Here is a 20,104-nt window from a genome sequence, read left to right as displayed (position 1 = left end):
TGTCCCGATCACCACAGACCTCCATCTGAAAATGTTTTGGGCCAGGGACCCCCAGAAGAGAAGATTGGTAACTTAAAATATGTTTTAGAAATGTTAAAAACAATTGAATTAGGGGATTAACAAGTTCACAGCGGGGCACAAAGTGACACGCTGTAAGCTTGTAGATCTGCTTGAGAACCACTTTCTGATGAGATTTCTGAAAAAACATTATGTTATCAAATCTAAAATGGCAGAGATGCTGTCCCAGTTGTAACCCTGCAAGACCCGGATATATTTCACCTTTCAGATGGTTTCGTAGGAGTACTTTGGAGAGGAAAATATAATGTTTAAAAAACTAAAATGTTTCCGTAAGGCTTTATGAAATTGTTGACATATATAGCAACGTTGGCTCTGTCAGGTAGCAGAATTTCCTATAGGTCATTTTTACTCACTGTCAAAATAACATGGCAAATGTGTAAATACTTCACTAAAACAACTTAAGAATGAATTGATATAGTTATGGTTTATTATGTGGCCTTAGAACAGTATACATTATGAATAATATTTGGCCTCAGAACAGTATACAGTTAAATGATACTAATTCAAAAACTGTATTGATAACTTCTCATGAATCATATCTCATGTCCGTTGCCTCTGCAAAAGTATACGTTGAGGAAGTTACACAATTGATTTAAGAGGATGTGTGGATCCAAACTGTCTCCAATTTCACTTTTTACCCTCTCTCTCTCTCTCTAGCTGTCTGTCGGTTCATTCATTCTCTCTCTCTCTATCTCTCTCTCTCTCTCTCTCTCTCTCTCTCTCTAGTTGTCTGTCAGTTTAATTCTCTCTCTCTCTCTCTCTCTCTCTCTAGCTGTCTGTCGCTTCATTCATTCATTCTCTCTCTCTCTCTCTCTCTCTCTCTCTCTCTCTAGCTGTCAGTTCATTCTCTCTCTCTCTCTCTCTCTCTCTCTCTCTCTCTCTCTCTCTCTCTCTCTCTCCTGATTGGATAGAATCGGTATCCCGACATTAAAATGTCCACAATGTTTACAAGTCAAACTGTGTCTCTTAATTCCCGTTTCTTGCAGAAACAGCTGGTGACAAGTCAGGAGGAAGTCCAGCAGCTCCAAGACCTGAGACAAGTCTTGGAGGACCTGAACGTGAGCTGATATTCTGATCATAGTTGTTCTCGTTTGAAAGTATTTTGTGCCCAGAAATCCAACATAATAAGATCACAAACAGCTGCAGTAATTTCTATAGGCCGGGTTATAACCCATCAAAACCAGAGGCCGATTCTAAACATGTCTTCCAAACAGCTTTCAGACAAACGTATGTTGCTACGTATATATCAGTGGTTTTCACAACGTTTTCACGCAGGACCCCATAAAGCGTGTGACGAAGTGTCGTGATAATGGGCTTGTAGATCTGCTGCGCTTTTGAATAGCCAAAGTATAAAATATGGTTGAAATGAGTATGACGTCAATCTAAAATGACTGCTGCTTTCCTGTGCCGCGCTATACGAGCTTGTAGGTCTGCTGTTTTCGTGAAAATGTGTTGCAAAATGGGAACGTTATTCTTTCAGAGCGAAAGTTTTTTAACTCAAATCTTTTGCTTCTGGGGGAGTCCCTGGAACAACATATTTTCAGATGGGGGTCGGCGGCCATACGGAAGCAGACCGTGCAGGTATGTTTTCCGCGTGTGTCCCATGACGTCACGTGATGAAGATATGTACCAATGCCAGGGTATAATTGGTTTACGATGGTGACGTAATGATGATTATGTTTCAGTGTCGGGTGGACTAAAGGGACATACGCATCAAACCACCAGGGTAACCACATTATACCACTAACCAACTCAGAAATTACATAATACATACATATAGACATATCCTTCTATACCCTAATAGACAGGGGGTACACAAGCACATGGCCGATTATCCGTGTTTATCCGTGCTCCTTCTCCTACCAAACCACACTGTTAGCACAGTCATCTCTCCATGCAAAAACAAAATCTGCACGCTCCCAGAATCCAGCGGCACTACATTGCATCCACGCAGCTGTCATATTTACTGTGCAAATATCGTTTTACATCACCACACGATCCCACGGGCCAACTTGCTGTGACGTCATGATCGTCACAAAGGTCTCCACCAGCACAGAGCCCAGCCATCCCCCTTTCACTGCTCCTGTGTGTGACCTACTCTCTGACTGCACTGTACTACTGACTCGCCAAACAACGACAACTCATGCTTGCCACCGCCAACAACAACTGGACTGGAATACTCTGCCATCATCACCCCCAAAAAAACACATCATGCCACGAAGAAAACGCACCGCACTTTCTGAACACACGCGTGCCGCCAAACATTTGCGAGCCAGTCGTGATCCTATATGGGGTCATAGATATTATTTCTGGCGGACAACTTTGTATGTTAAATGACAAATGCAGGTTTCCTAAAGAAAAAGGGTGGTTTGCCCCCTGGGTACTGTGCGTGCCTAATCGTTTGCACGCCCGTGCACCGTTGCTTCCCTGTGTGGGTGTGTGTGTGTGTGTGTGTGTGTGTGTGTGTGTGTGTGTGTCGCGTCACCCTCCAGCCGCAATTGCGAGTGTGCGCTGAACCCACACTCACGCACTATCCATTCCATGCACATTATTAGTCGCCTATATTTACTACAGTACGCCTACACGCTGGGCCCAGTGTTTGTGTGTGTGTGTGTGTGTGTGCCCCCTCCCCCATGGCGCTGGTGCCGTGGAATGTCCATCTAAAAAGGAACAGTACTCTTTGAACCTCACGACGGCCATTTACACAAAGCACGCCCGTTCAGTTAACTCAATTAAGACATCTGTTCAAAACGTTTTTAACGTTCACCTCAACTATACGCTCTATGAAATAGTCGTTGCAGCCTACACACAGATCTATTCAGGCCCATTCAATTTAATCTATCACTACATTAGTTGCCAATCACTCGGCAACTCCATAACGACGAATCAATTCATTGGAGCAGCCTTAGCACGTAAACACAGATTACATGGGACGTTCAGAATTTCTACAGAACAGACATTTGATGGGGATGCCATTGTGTCACCTTCATAAAGCATACATGTCAATGTATGCTATTGCTCGGTGTGTGCGTGTGTGCGTGTGTGCGTGTGTGTGTGTGTGTGTGTGTGTGTGTGTGTGTGTGTGTGCGTGCGTGCGCGCGCACTACTGACATTCTGCTGTCATAGTAACACAAACCACACAACCCAGACCACTAACACAGCCTTCTCACTTCTCAGCTGTGCAGAGCTGCCATGCCCAAGATCACCACGGACACAGTCGCACCAGGTCCATGGAGGAGCACCCTCTGGCCACAGGTACAGTATGCAATTATGCATGTACACATGTTATCTGATAATCACCCCTGCAGCATTGTGTCCATGACACAGACTTGTACTTCCATGCCTCAATACAAATACCACTTTGCCACACAAACAACTACCCACACGGCATACACATTGTACACCACTATCTGCACAAAATAAAACGCCTATACCATAGACCTAAATCGCACCAATCTCCACTTTTCAGATGCGATCATGGAGGACATGCGGCACAGAATGAGAGTATTCCGGTCAATGCCCACTTCTCCAGCCACATGTAACTATACTCTTCTTCTACCAGTCATATTGTATCTACTACATTTACATTTAATTGTTCTTCCGCGCATTATTTATCTCCCAGTCCCACCACGGATTCAAAGTAACCAGTGACTGTGCGAGTGTGAGTGTGAGTGTGTGTGTGAGTGTGAGTGTGTGTGTGTGTGTGTGCGCGCAACAACAACACATAATAATTAATAACCCATCCGTTTCTACACAATACTGGGATTACAAACACAGCTGCAACATGAAGTGGAGTCTGTCAACTCCCGCAATTTCCTTCTTCCCATATTGCGCCGCAACGTAACTCTGGGATGAGCGGGCCAAAGGTCTGCGGAATTCTAGTACATACTGTATATATAGACATATGAGCATATGATGTGATGAATATATGTACCAATGCCAGGGTATAATTGGTTATCGATGGTGACGTAACAATGACATGTTTCAGTGTCGGGTGGACCTAACGTATTGCCCCTACTGTATACATGTATGTAATCTGACACCACTGCCAAGCTTTTGTGTCATAAAAACTGGGAATCCACCGTAGACATGTTATGAGCCACTTTCTGTCAAGAAAGTAGTGTTGGAGAAATTCTGTGCAGGTGATTGAAGTGTTGGAGTTTGGAAGCACTCGTTTTTATTAAAGGGACGTGCCTCCTGCATTATGTGCAAATTCGAAACGGGTGGTGCGCAGGGCCGTTCAGTGCTTCCAAACTTATTCCAAACAAGACATAAAGCAAAGTAAACACATTTGAACACAAAGATGAAAATAAAACAGAAAAACTTGAGTGATATGCTTCTATTAGTAAATTCAGCATGTGCAATTCATTCATACATTCATTCATTCATTAATATTTATTTATATCTGTTTGATTTGAGTATAATGGTCATTATTATGGTCTGTGCTGTGCAGGTGTTCCAGGGGGGCGGGGCGGTAACAAAGTACGGCTTCCCCTCATTGGCCAACATCAAGACCAGAGAGTCCTATGTCACTTCCTATGACCCCCGCACCCGCACGGCATCCTGGGTAATAGAACAGCTGAATCCCTCCTCCATCACTGGACCTTCAAACAGGAACAACTGTGACTTCAGAGAAGATGACAGGTTGTTATTGTTATTATGTATTATTATTGTTATTACCGGTGCTGTTGTAACAGTATTATTATTATTATTATTATTATTATTATTATTATTATTATTATTATTAACAGCATTGTATTCCATGAAACAGATTGACTCTCTTCTATTGGTGGATTTTCTGTGTGGTCCTTCTATTGGTTGGTGGATGTTGTATGCGGTTCTCTTCTATTGGTGGATGTTTTGCGCTGCTCTCTTCCGTTGGTTGGTGGACCATTATTTATGCGCTTTGATTGATTCCCAGCGTTCATTTGTACCACCGATCGACCAACGCAGACTACCGGGGGAGTGGCTTCGACAGAGGCCACCTGGCTGCAGCAGGCAATCACAAGTGGAGCCAAAAGGCCATGGACGACACCTTCTACCTGAGCAACGTTTCACCACAGGTACGCCGCATGTACGCGCGTAGGCCGCATGTTGGACTGTAATAACACTACTAGGGATGCACCCATGCTGGGCAGGTTGACAAGGCCTACGCTGTTCTTTGTCTAACCCATTTTGACCTGAGATCAGATTCTAAAAATGTCTTCTAAATCCTGACAGTTTTCTGAAAAAGCTATGTTTCTGTGTCAGTCGTTCTTCGATTTTTCAAAGATAGCAGACCCACAAGCTCACATAACCACATAGCGCGCCACTCGGTGGCGCGCTATGAGCTTGTAGATCTGCTATTTTTCAATAGCTTGAAAGCATAACATGATGCTAACCACAAATGGTCTACTAAGCGGAAGTGCTGGAATTTGGCGGAATCGGAAAAAAAAGACAGTTAGCCTATCCTCTGTTCCTCTCCTCCGCTCTAGAATCCCCATATGAACCAGAAGGCGTGGAACAATCTGGAGCAAATGTGTCGCTCACTGACCAAACATTACCGCAATGTTTACGTCTGCACCGGACCGCTGTACCTGCCCAGGTACAGTACAACTACTACAGTAGTACACACCTGACCTGGAATGAACTGAAAACTTTGTTAATTACTTGCGCAAGCAGAGCGCGCAAGTAATCATTTCGCTTGGTCTCTTCGAAGTGAAGCCAAGTTTTCTTCAACCGTAAGTCTGTGCCTGGTTTGCTGGGACTAGTTACAAGTTACAAGTTACAACATTACGTCATATACACACCATGTACTCTGGTCCCGGTTCTCAACGATGACGTAATGTTGTAACTGGTCCCAGCAAACCAGGCACAGATTTACGGTTGAAAAAAACTTGGCTTCACTTTTTGGAACCAAGTAACCACAGTATACTGCTAATCAAATTACAACTACATACTCTGTATGTAGTTGTAATGTGATTTGTAATTTGTAAATCTGTGCCTGGTCTGCTGGGACCAGACTACACAGATGACCATATCTCTTACGTCATCACTGAGAGCTAGTCATACATATACACACCATGTACTCTGGTCCCAGTTCTCAACGATGACGTAATGTTGTAACTGGTCCCAGCAAACCAGGCACAGACTTACGGTTGAAAAAAACTTGGCTTCACTTTTTGGAACCAAGTAACCACAGTATACTGCTAATCAAATTACAACTACATACTCTGTATGTAGTTGTAATGTGATTTGTAATTTGTAAATCTGTGCCTGGTCTGCTGGGACCAGACTACACAGATGACCATATCTCTTACGTCATCACTGAGAGCTAGTCATACATATACACACCGTGTACTTACAATTTACAATTTACAATTTACAATTTAGGCATTTAGCAGACGCTCTTAATCCAGAGCGATTTACATTAAGCAAGAACAAAAAAGCATGGGAATACATCACATAAAGACATTTATCATGAAACATGCGTAAGCTAAGAAAGTAACAGTGGAATATCTATAATGAAACTATACATATAAGCTATACATCTATACTACTATGCTACACATATGTACTATGACGTGCTATGACTACATACAATGCACCAGTGTACTCTGGTCCCAGCTCTCAACGATGACGTAATGTGGTATCTGGTAGGACCAGATTACACAGATGACCATTTCTCTTACGTCATCACTGAGAGCTAGTCATACATATACACACCATGTACTCTGGTCCCAGCTCTCAACGATGACGTAATGTGGTAACTGGTCCCAGCAAACCAGGCACAGACTTACCGTTGAAAAAGACTTGGCTGTCACTTTTTGGAACCAAGTAACCACAGTATACTGCTAATCAAATTACAACTACATACTCTGTATGAGAGCCCACGGTAATACACACCATGTACTCTGGTCCCAGCTCTCAACGATGACGTAATATGGTATCTGGTTAACAAATCCAACTACAGATTTCGGAAGTATTTTAGATCATGTATATTTCAACAAATTTGAAGTATTATTACAGAAATTGAAGTTAGAGACACATATTACTCTGATCATGATTTAGTATTAATATCACTATAGTACAAAATTAAATACATTTAAAACAATTGACAATTTACAATAAGTAATAAAATAATTATACTGTATAATATATTTTAATTCAGTTTATATACCTTTTTTTTTTCATCACATATCAATGATTCATTTTTCTGTAAAAAAGTAGTTAGGTAGCAAATAGTTACACGTAATGATTATACATTTCAAACGTTCCTTCACAGAGATACTGAGATGTGATAGTTTCCAGCGGTCGAAAGTACTTGCGCGCTCTGCTTGCGCACTAGTAGGCCATTTATGGCCTACTAGTGTGCAACAAGCAAGTATGCACTCGGCAGAGTGCAGTTCTAGTTTTACTTTAATTTTAATCAGAGCATTGAATGGTCTCAGTAGCCGTCTACTGACCTACCGAGATCTCGGTAGGATGCATTCTGTGCGTTGGTCAAGGCGTTGTTCTTCATGACTTGCGTGTGTGTGTGTGTGTGTGCGTGTGTGTGTGCGTGTGCGTGCAGACAGGAGCCTGATGGGAAGCTGTATGTGAGGTACCAGGTGTTGGGACGAAACCACGTTGCCGTGCCGACACACTTCTTCAAGGTGGGACTCCTGTTTTTATAGCCCCTCGCCTTTCACGATGCATGACATTTTACTTGACGATTCTTTAATTGTCATACAAATAATTGCGACTTGTGTTAATTGTGTTCTTGGCATTGAACATGGGAACATTATGAATAAAATGTACATTTCCTTTTGGTACAATGCAAAATGCAATGTTGTTGGTAAACGATAACCTCGCGCTGCAGGCTTTCCACCTCGGAAGGAAAAGCCTGGTCTGTGTTCTAAGTTGCTGTGCGATCCGGTCCAGACCGGAGGGTATAAAATAAAATAAATAGAAAACCTCTTATTCCTAATTGTGGTTTCCAGCTTGTTTGGCGTACGGTTTGTTTTGGTCCCCCCCCCCCCCCTGTTTGTTTTTAGTCTCGCCAGTCACTACGAAAGTATGAATATACCAAACAAACTATTCCAGACGTACTTGAAGAAACGTGTCCGAATTCATACGCCACATCAAGTCTTTTATTGTGTAAGCCCTAAAAGGCCACTGATCATGGGGGATTTTGGGCACTTCTGATTCCGGTTTGTGGTTTCCTGCCTGATGACTTCTACAGTATATCAGTGACTACAACATGACATAAGATCCAGACTGGATCATGAACCCAAAAATTGAATGCTTCCCAGGCTAGGTAAACAAACATTGCACAGGGCAGATATGACGAATACATAAAATATATGTTTTTCTTTCTTTTTTTTCCCCTTTTGTTTTTCTTTTTCTTTTTTTTTTTACAAATTATGGGTAAAAACATCATGAATTTATTGCTGTTTGCTATCGTGTCCAGGTGTTGATTTTGGAGCGGTCAGAAGGGGTGGAGCTTCGTTCCTACATCATGCCCAACTCGCCCGTCGACGAAAAGATTCCCCTGGAGCGCTTTCTGGTTCCCATAGAAACCATCGAGAGAGCTTCAGGGCTGCTGTTTGTTCCAAACATCATGAAGAGAACCAACACCCTACAGGCCATCGCTGCTAAGTGAAACTACAAATCCCAGCCACCACCACACCACTACATAAGACTACAAATCCCAATCTGTATAGTATGGGCCATACAGAACAGAACTGACTGTACCCGAGGGACAAGTCAATATTTTGTTCAGGTCTTTGGGTTCCGGGCAGACCCGTGCCACCCTCTTACCCAGTCACCACCGCCACAAAATAAAACTACAACACCCAGTCACCACCACTGCCAGGAGGTGGGCCCTAATATGTAATAATAATAATGTGCAGTGGCATTGCTACGTACAGCTGCTACAAAATGGTGGACTTAACACCAAACCTAATTTCACCAACTCAGTGTAAGCACACCTAAGATTCCATGCACGGACAAAAGACGCTGTCTGCCGGCGTTTCTTCCGTGTTTTTAGACAGATGGTGGATGTCCGGGCTTCATTTCCATCCACCAGCTGTCTAAAAACCCGGAAGAGACAGCTTCTTTTGGCCGTGCATGGACGCTCGGGTGTGCCCAGAGTGACTTTACACCTGTAAACCTGTGATGTGAGTCATGTGACTGATTCTCACTGGTCAGTTCCCGGGTTTCCAGAAGGTGTCATGTGTTACCGGTTCAAATCTGCCTGTATTCGTTGATGGGTTGGTGTGTTCCTTCCATCACCTCCAGAAAGTGGATTGTCACATACACTGTACATACAACCATACAGCTGAGGGGAATGTGACACCATGGCTGCTGCCCTCCTCACCTTTCTCTACTAACTGCTTCTGACCTCCTTGTCCTGCTCATCTCAAGAACACACTAGTTTTATTTTTCATCCAGTTCATATACTCGTGGTCAGAGCGTCTTTGTACATAGCGCCCCCTTGTGACTGTAGACTATATGTTCTTCTATGATGACACCAGTTGGTTTTAATCTCAGGGATCAAATAATGAATCCAAAAATATATATGAAAAACGAAGTTCATGGCTTTGGATGACATACTATATGTATTTTGTTTTTCATGATTTTCACAGATTAAGAAAATTTTTGAGGATTTGAAGAAAATTCTAAATTTCAAAAAACATGGGTTATAGCCCATCGTTTTTTGAATTTTTGAAAAAAATGTTATCCTCATTTTTCATCATTTTTGAACATGGGCTATAGCCCCTACCGTACGGTATACTATAGCACGCCGTTTTTCATCATTTTTGAGGATTTGAAGAAAATTCAAAATTTCAAAAAACATGGGTTATAGCCCATCGTTTTTTGAATTTTTGAAAAAAATGTTATCCTCATTTTTTATCATTTTTGAACATGGGCTATAGCTCCTACCGTACGGCATACTATAGCACGTCGTTTTTCATGATTTTTGAGGATTTGAAGAAAATTCAAAATTTCAAAAAACATGGGTTATAGCCCATCGTTTTTTGAATTTTTGAAAAAAATGTTATCCTCATTTTTCATCATTTTTGAACATGGGCTATAGCCCCTACCATACGGCATACTATAGCACGCCGTTTTTCATCATTTTTGAGGATTTGAAGAAAATTCAAAATTTCAAAAAACATGGGTTATAGCCCATCGTTTTTTGAATTTTTGAAAAAAATGTTATCCTCATTTTTCATCATTTTTGAACATGGGCTATAGCCCCTACCGTACGGCATACTATAGCACGCCGTTTTTCATCATTTTTGAGGATTTGAAGAAAATTCAAAATTTCAAAAAACATGGGTTATAGCCCATCGTTTTTTGAATTTTTGAAAAAAATGTTATCCTCTTTTTTCATCATTTTTGAACATGGGCTATAGCCCCTACCGTACGGCATACTATAGCACGCCGTTTTTCATCATTTTTGAGGATTTGAAGAAATTTCAAAATTTCAAAAAACATGGGTTATAGCCCATTGTTTTTGAATTTTTGAAAAAAATGTTATCCTCATTTTTCATCATTTTTGAACATGGGCTATAGCCCCTACCGTACGGCATACTATAGCACGCCGTTTTTCATCATTTTTGAGGATTTGAAGAAAATTCAAAATTTCAAAAAACATGGGTTATAGCCCATCGTTTTTTGAATTTTTGAAAAAAATGTTATCCTCATTTTTCATCATTTTTGAACATGGGCTATAGCCCTTACCGTACGGCATACTATAGCACGCCGTTTTTCATCATTTTTGAGGATTTGAAGAAAATTCAAAATTTACAAAAACATGGGTTATAGCCCATCGTTTTTTGAATTTTTGAAAAAAATGTTATCCTCATTTTTCATCATTTTTGAACATGGGCTATAGCCCCTACCGTACGGTATACTATAGCACGCCGTTTTCCATCATTTTTGAGGATTTGAAGAAAATTCAAAATTTCAAAAAACATGGGTTATAGCCCATCGTTTTTTGAATTTTTGAAAAAAATGTTATCCTCATTTTTCATCATTTTTGAACATGGGCTATAGCCCCTACCGTACGGTATACTATAGCACGCCGTTTTTCATCATTTTTGAGGATTTGAAGAAAATTCAAAATTTCAAAAAACATGGGTTATAGCCCATCGTTTTTTGAATTTTTGAAAAAAATGTTATCCTCATTTTTTATCATTTTTGAACATGGGCTATAGCTCCTACCGTACGGCATACTATAGCACGCCGTTTTTCATGATTTTTGAGGATTTGAAGAAAATTCAAAATTTCAAAAAACATGGGTTATAGCCCATCGTTTTTTTAATTTTTGAAAAAAATGTTATCCTCATTTTTCATCATTTTTGAACATGGGCTATAGCCCCTACCATACGGCATACTATAGCACGCCGTTTTTCATCATTTTTGAGGATTTGAAGAAAATTCAAAATTTCAAAAAACATGGGTTATAGCCCATCGTTTTTTGAATTTTTGAAAAAAATGTTATCCTCATTTTTCATCATTTTAGAACATGGGCTATAGCCCCTACCGTACGGCATACTATAGCACGCCGTTTTTCATCATTTTTGAGGATTTGAAGAAAATTCAAAATTTCAAAAAACATGGGTTATCGCCCATCGTTTTTTTAATTTTTGAAAAAAATGTTATCCTCATTTTTCATCATTTTTGAACATGGGCTATAGCCCCTACCGTACGGCATACTATAGCACGCCGTTTTTCATCATTTTTGAGGATTTGAAGAAAATTCAAAATTTCAAAAAACATGGGTTATAGCCCATCGTTTTTTGAATTTTTGAAAAAAATGTTATCCTCTTTTTTCATCATTTTTGAACATGGGCTATAGCCCCTACCGTACGGCATACTATAGCACGCCGTTTTTCATCATTTTTGAGGATTTGAAGAAAATTCAAAATTTCAAAAAACATGGGTTATAGCCCATTGTTTTTGAATTTTTGAAAAAAATGTTATCCTCATTTTTCATCATTTTTGAACATGGGATATAGCCCCTACCGTACGGCATACTATAGCACGCCGTTTTTCATCATTTTTGAGGATTTGAAGAAAATTCAAAATTTCAAAAAACATGGGTTATAGCCCATCGTTTTTTGAATTTTTGAAAAAAATGTTATCCTCATTTTTCATCATTTTTGAACATGGGCTATAGCCCTTACCGTACGGCATACTATAGCACGCCGTTTTTCATCATTTTTGAGGATTTGAAGAAAATTCAAAATTTCAAAAAACATGGGTTATAGCCCATCGTTTTTTGAATTTTTGAAAAAAATGTTATCCTCATTTTTCATCATTTTTGAACATGGGCTATAGCCCCTACCGTACGGTATACTATAGCACGCCGTTTTCCATCATTTTTGAGGATTTGAAGAAAATTCAAAATTTCAAAAAACATGGGTTATAGCCCATCGTTTTTTGAATTTTTGAAAAAAATGTTATCCTCATTTTTCATCATTTTTGAACATGGGCTATAGCTCCTACCGTACGGCATACTATAGCACGCCGTTTTTCATGATTTTTGAGGATTTGAAGAAAATTCAAAATTTCAAAAAACATGGGTTATAGCCCATCGTTTTTTGAATTTTTGAAAAAAATGTTATCCTCATTTTTCATCATTTTTGAACATGGGCTATAGCCCCTACCGTACGGTATACTATAGCACGCCGTTTTCCATCATTTTTGAGGATTTGAAGAAAATTCAAAATTTCAAAAAACATGGGTTATAGCCCATCGTTTTTTGAATTTTTGAAAAAAATGTTATCCTCATTTTTCATCATTTTTGAACATGGGCTATAGCCCCTACCGTACGGTATACTATAGCACGCCGTTTTCCATCATTTTTGAGGATTTGAAGAAAATTCAAAATTTCAAAAAACATGGGTTATAGCCCATCGTTTTTTGAATTTTTGAAAAAAATGTTATCCTCATTTTTCATCATTTTTGAACATGGGCTATAGCTCCTACCGTACGGCATACTATAGCACGCCGTTTTTCATGATTTTTGAGGATTTGAAGAAAATTCAAAATTTCAAAAAACATGGGTTATAGCCCATCGTTTTTTGAATTTTTGAAAAAAATGTTATCCTCATTTTTCATCATTTTTGAACATGGGCTATAGCCCCTACCGTACGGCATACTATAGCACGCCGTTTTTCATCATTTTTGAGGATTTGAAGAAAATTCAAAATTTCAAAAAACATGGGTTATAGCCCATTGTTTTTGAATTTTTGAAAAAAATATTATCCTCATTTTTCATCATTTTTGAACATGGGCTATAGCCCCTACCGTACGGCATACTATAGCACGCCGTTTTTCATCATTTTTGAGGATTTGAAGAAAATTCAAAATTTCAAAAAACATGGGTTATAGCCCATCGTTTTTTGAATTTTTGAAAAAAATGTTATCCTCATTTTTCAGCATTTTTGAACATGGGCTATAGCCCCTACCGTACGGCATACTATAGCACGCCGTTTTTCATCATTTTTGAGGATTTGAAGAAAATTCAAAATTTCAAAAAACATGGGTTATAGCCCATCGTTTTTTTAATTTTTGAAAAAAATGTTATCCTCATTTTTCATCATTTTTGAACATGGGCTATAGCCCCTACCGTACGGCATACTATAGCACGCCGTTTTTCATCATTTTTGAGGATTTGAAGAAAATTCAAAATTTCAAAAAACATGGGTTATAGCCCATCGTTTTTTTAATTTTTGAAAAAAATGTTATCCTCATTTTTCATCATTTTTGAACATGGGCTATAGCCCCTACCGTACGGCATACTATAGCACGCCGTTTTTCATCATTTTTGAGGATTTGAAGAAAATTCAAAATTTCAAAAAACATGGGTTATAGCCCATCGTTTTTTGAATTTTTGAAAAAAATGTTATCCTCTTTTTTCATCATTTTTGAACATGGGCTATAGCCCCTACCGTACGGCATACTATAGCACGCCGTTTTTCATCATTTTTGAGGATTTGAAGAAAATTCAAAATTTCAAAAAACATGGGTTATAGCCCATCGTTTTTTTAATTTTTGAAAAAAATGTTATCCTCATTTTTCATCATTTTTGAACATGGGCTATAGCCCCTACCGTACGGCATACTATAGCACGCCGTTTTTCATCATTTTTGAGGATTTGAAGAAAATTCAAAATTTCAAAAAACATGGGTTATAGCCCATCGTTTTTTGAATTTTTGAAAAAAATGTTATCCTCTTTTTTCATCATTTTTGAACATGGGCTATAGCCCCTACCGTACGGCATACTATAGCACGCCGTTTTTCATCATTTTTGAGGATTTGAAGAAAATTCAAAATTTCAAAAAACATGGGTTATAGCCCATCGTTTTTTGAATTTTTGAAAAAAATGTTATCCTCATTTTTCATCATTTTTGAACATGGGCTATAGCCCTTACCGTACGGCATACTATAGCACGCCGTTTTTCATCATTTTTGAGGATTTGAAGAAAATTCAAAATTTCAAAAAACATGGGTTATAGCCCATCGTTTTTTGAATTTTTGAAAAAAATGTTATCCTCATTTTTCATCATTTTTGAACATGGGCTATAGCCCCTACCGTACGGTATACTATAGGACGCCGTTTTCCATCATTTTTGAGGATTTGAAGAAAATTCAAAATTTCAAAAAACATGGGTTATAGCCCATCATTTTTTGAATTTTTGAAAAAAATGTTATCCTCATTTTTCATCATTTTTGAACATGGGCTATAGCTCCTACCGTACGGCATACTATAGCACGCCGTTTTTCATGATTTTTGAGGATTTGAAGAAAATTCAAAATTTCAAAAAACATGGGTTATAGCCCATCGTTTTTTGAATTTTTGAAAAAAATGTTATCCTCATTTTTCATCATTTTTGAACATGGGCTATAGCCCCTACCGTACGGCATACTATAGCACGCCGTTTTTCATCATTTTTGAGGATTTGAAGAAAATTCAAAATTTCAAAAAACATGGGTTATAGCCCATTGTTTTTGAATTTTTGAAAAAAATATTATCCTCATTTTTCATCATTTTTGAACATGGGCTATAGCCCCTACCGTACGGCATACTATAGCACGCCGTTTTTCATCATTTTTGAGGATTTGAAGAAAATTCAAAATTTCAAAAAACATGGGTTATAGCCCATCGTTTTTTGAATTTTTGAAAAAAATGTTATCCTCATTTTTCAGCATTTTTGAACATGGGCTATAGCCCCTACCGTACGGCATACTATAGCACGCCGTTTTTCATCATTTTTGAGGATTTGAAGAAAATTCAAAATTTCAAAAAACATGGGTTATAGCCCATCGTTTTTTGAATTTTTGAAAAAAATGTTATCCTCTTTTTTCATCATTTTTGAACATGGGCTATAGCCCCTACCGTACGGCATACTATAGCACGCCGTTTTTCATCATTTTTGAGGATTTGAAGAAAATTCAAAATTTCAAAAAACATGGGTTATAGCCCATCGTTTTTTGAATTTTTGAAAAAAATGTTATCCTCATTTTTCATCATTTTTGAACATGGGCTATAGCCCTTACCGTACGGCATACTATAGCGCGCCGTTTTTCATCATTTTTGAGGATTTGAAGAAAATTCAAAATTTCAAAAAACATGGGTTATAGCCCATCGTTTTTTGAATTTTTGAAAAAAATGTTATCCTCATTTTTCATCATTTTTGAACATGGGCTATAGCCCCTACCGTACGGTATACTATAGGACGCCGTTTTCCATCATTTTTGAGGATTTGAAGAAAATTCAAAATTTCAAAAAACATGGGTTATAGCCCATCATTTTTTGAATTTTTGAAAAAAATGTTATCCTCATTTTTCATCATTTTTGAACATGGGCTATAGCTCCTACCGTACGGCATACTATAGCACGCCGTTTTTCATGATTTTTGAGGATTTGAAGAAAATTCAAAATTTCAAAAAACATGGGTTATAGCCCATCGTTTTTTGAATTTTTGAAAAAAATGTTATCCTCATTTTTCATCATTTTTGAACATGGGCTATAGCCCCTACCGTACGGCATACTATAGCACGCCGTTTTTCATCATTTTTGAGGATTTGAAGAAAATTCAAAATTTCAAAAAACATGGGTTATAGCCCATTGTTTTTGAATTTTTGAAAAAAATATTATCCTCATTTTTCATCATTTTTGAACATGGGCTATAGCCCCTACCGTACGGCATACTATAGCACGCCGTTTTTCATCATTTTTGAGGATTTGAAGAAAATTCAAAATTTCAAAAAACATGGGTTATAGCCCATCGTTTTTTTAATTTTTGAAAAAAAAAATTATCCTCATTTTTCAGCATTTTTGAACATGGGCTATAGCCCCTACCGTACGGCATACTATAGCACGCCGTTTTTCATCATTTTTGAGGATTTGAAGAAAATTCAAAATTTCAAAAAACATGGGTTATAGCCCATCGTTTTTTTAATTTTTGAAAAAAATGTTATCCTCATTTTTCATCATTTTTGAACATGGGCTATAGCCCCTACCGTACGGCATACTATAGCACGCCGTTTTTCATCATTTTTGAGGATTTGAAGAAAATTCAAAATTTCAAAAAACATGGGTTATAGCCCATCGTTTTTTGAATTTTTGAAAAAAATGTTATCCTCATTTTTCATCGTTTTTGAACATGGGCTATAGCCCCTACCGTACGGCATACTATAGCACGCCGTTTTTCATCATTTTTGAGGATTTGAAGAAAATTCAAAATTTCAAAAAACATGGGTTATAGCCCATCGTTTTTTGAATTTTTGAAAAAAATGTTATCCTCATTTTTCATCATTTTTGAACATGGGCTATAGCCCCTACCGTACGGCATACTATAGCACGCCGTTTTTCATCATTTTTGAGGATTTGAAGAAAATTCAAAATTTCAAAAAACATGGGTTATAGCCCATTGTTTTTGAATTTTTGAAAAAAATATTATCCTCATTTTTCATCATTTTTGAACATGGGCTATAGCCCCTACCGTACGGCATACTATAGCACGCCGTTTTTCATCATTTTTGAGGATTTGAAGAAAATTCAAAATTTCAAAAAACATGGGTTATAGCCCATCGTTTTTTTAATTTTTGAAAAAAAAATTATCCTCATTTTTCAGCATTTTTGAACATGGGCTATAGCCCCTACCGTACGGCATACTATAGCACGCCGTTTTTCATCATTTTTGAGGATTTGAAGAAAATTCAAAATTTCAAAAAACATGGGTTATAGCCCATCGTTTTTTTAATTTTTGAAAAAAATGTTATCCTCATTTTTCATCATTTTTGAACATGGGCTATAGCCCCTACCGTACGGCATACTATAGCACGCCGTTTTTCATCATTTTTGAGGATTTGAAGAAAATTCAAAATTTCAAAAAACATGGGTTATAGCCCATCGTTTTTTGAATTTTTGAAAAAAATGTTATCCTCATTTTTCATCGTTTTTGAACATGGGCTATAGCCCCTACCGTACGGCATACTATAGCACGCCGTTTTTCATCATTTTTGAGGATTTGAAGAAAATTCAAAATTTCAAAAAACATGGGTTATAGCCCATCGTTTTTTGAATTTTTGAAAAAAATGTTATCCTCATTTTTCATCATTTTTGAACATGGGCTATAGCCCCTACCGTACGGCATTTGTAAGTGTAAGGCTTAATTGGGTCGTCCACTCACAGTTAACAGTCTTTGTATTGAGTTTGTGCTTGAAATGTAGGCCTACTGTAATTCTGCAAACTGTTAATAAATATTTCAATCAATCAATCAATCAAAATTGACATTTCAACTATTGATCAGACGCTGTGCATTGACGACACCTAGTGGTCATTCATTTTAATTGCATGCATGCAGAGAAATCACAACATTGTGAGACGCACTGGGTCGTTGCCATGTTTTGCAACGGAAACCAGCGACCTGCCTTGTGTAAGTAAGTAAGTAAATTTTATTTATAAAGCACCTTTCTTAACAATGTTACAAAGTGCTGTACAGTGACACAATAAAATCAATCATAATTAAAACAGGACAGTACAACAAGCAAATAAGAACAACATAATCAAGTCAAATAAAATCAGAAAAATGTTCCCGAAATAAAAACGTTTTCAGTGGACGAAGCCAGGCTTGATACGAGCAGACGTGGCAACGCGATCGAAACACAGGGGCAATCTCCCGTTGGCCGAGAGGTTGGAACTCACGGGCCAATGGGAGCCTGTGTCGTGTAATTTCTCCCTTTACACTGACTATAATTCTATCTATTTGAGACAGAAACGGCTAAGCAATACGGCAGGCTGTAGTCAAAAGCACCGGACGAATGAAGGCAGGCAGAGAGTGTTCTGAAGTGTAGTGTAGAGTCGATCATTTTATTGCAACCGAGACCAAGACAGAGAGCTTCGCCATTGTCCCTGAGCCTGGAGCTCAGGGACTCCCTCATACTGAACCGCTGCCGCGGCCAGTTTAAGACTCCCTAAACCTTGCATTTTACAGGACATATATACAGTGTTTTTGCATAGACACAGATATACGGAGGTGGAGACTGAAACTTTACATACCGGTATTCATCAACATATTGCCACTTGGTAAGCAAAGGTCTCTCCTGGATACAATAGAATGCTAAGTTCCCTATCACACCTGGCCAGGCCAAGCTACTTGACTAAGGCCCACGACACCTTGACTTTAAATATCAAAGACAGGCCTCTGCAGACACAGTGACTGCAGATAGTGACAGTTGACTTATTTAGCATGCCCTTAGCACAGTGACCTGTCGGACATTTTAACATGGCTTATATATGAATATCATGAAATATAGATACCACACCTGCATGCTTTTGGGCGGCCAATAAGGGCAGGGGTAAAACAGAGAGAATTGTTCCGGATCCTTAACATCAACTAGCACAGAAAAGCTGTGTTGTAGTAACCAGCAGTTAGCTCAGTGTGATGAGTGTCTGTGTTTGTGATCCACAGGTCCAGGGTTCAAATCCCACATTATTCATGTGTCTCTGTGATGCTTTGCTTTGCACACTGACTTTCAGAAGGACAACTTTAAAGCAGCACAGAAATTCCCAATGATTGTGTGCCTCAGTGGACCAACGGATAAGTCAAATGATATCCGTAGTATACCTAGTAGAAGTGTGCCGGTTCGAACCCCGACATACTCAAATCTTTACTGACACTTTGCATTCCACACTAACATCAACTAGCACAGAAAAGCTGTGTTGTAGTAACCAGCAGTTAGCTCAGTGTCATGAGTGGCTGTACTTAGTTGTGATCCACAGGTCCACGGTTCAAATCCCACATTATTCATGTGTCTCTGTGATGCTTTGCTTTGCACACTGACTTTCTTGAATAAAAAATAAAAACTCAAAAGCACCAGGAGACATCTGCTGAATGCCCCAAGGTGCCTTGGCTCAATGGTGTGGAGCGCTTGACCCAGTTGCCAGCTTCAGACAGTTGGCCGGTTCAAGTCCCATGTCATGACATCAAGGTGCTGGGAAGGACCATCGGGAGACGGTGCTCTCTCCCCCTGTTTCCTGAAAAGTAACGGTTGGGGGTTATGCCGTACGATATAGGCTATAGCCCACCGTCCAAAATGATGAGAAACGAGGATAATTTTTTTTTTCAAAATTTCAAAAAACATGGGCTATAACCCATCGTTTTTTTTTCATTTATTCCGCAATTTCCGCAAATTGCGGAAATTGCGGAAATTGAAATTGCAAAATTGCGGAAATTGCGGAAATTGTAATTGCGGAAATTGCGGAAATGGTAATTGCGGAAATTGCGAAATTGCGGAAATGGAAATTGCGGAAATTGCGGAAATTGCGGAAATTGTAATTGCGGAAATTGCGAAATTGCGGAAATGGAAATTGCGGAAATTGCGGAAATGGAAATTGCGGAAATTGCGGAAATGGAAATTGTGGAAATTGCGGAAATGGAAATTGTGGAAATGGAAATTGCGGAAATGGAAATTGTGGAAATGGAAATTGCGGAAATTGCGGAATAAATGAAAAAAAAACGATGGGTTATATATCGTTTCT

General features: G+C 38.7%; 1 protein-coding gene across 1 annotated transcript; it reads left to right on the top strand.

The window, feature by feature from the left end:
- Positions 1-1,019: 1,019 nt before the first annotated feature.
- On the top strand, positions 1,020-9,640 carry LOC308329831 (endonuclease G, mitochondrial-like; the record flags this gene model as incomplete). Its single annotated transcript, XM_080784333.1, has 8 exons — positions 1,020-1,136; positions 3,256-3,333; positions 3,701-3,745; positions 4,532-4,722; positions 5,000-5,141; positions 5,553-5,662; positions 7,631-7,712; positions 8,510-9,640. 8 exons carry the CDS (start codon positions 1,020-1,022, stop codon positions 8,699-8,701), a joined length of 957 nt encoding a protein of 318 aa, XP_080640459.1. The 3' UTR covers positions 8,702-9,640.
- Positions 9,641-20,104: the final 10,464 nt, after the last annotated feature.

The sequence above is a fragment of the Protomyctophum bolini genome (assembly GCF_963924005.1).
Source record: "Protomyctophum bolini genome assembly, chromosome: 15".
NCBI lineage: Eukaryota > Metazoa > Chordata > Actinopteri > Myctophiformes > Myctophidae > Protomyctophum > Protomyctophum bolini.
The sequence above is the reverse complement of the archived record's forward strand: the minus strand, read 5'-3'. Positions and strand labels throughout refer to the sequence as shown.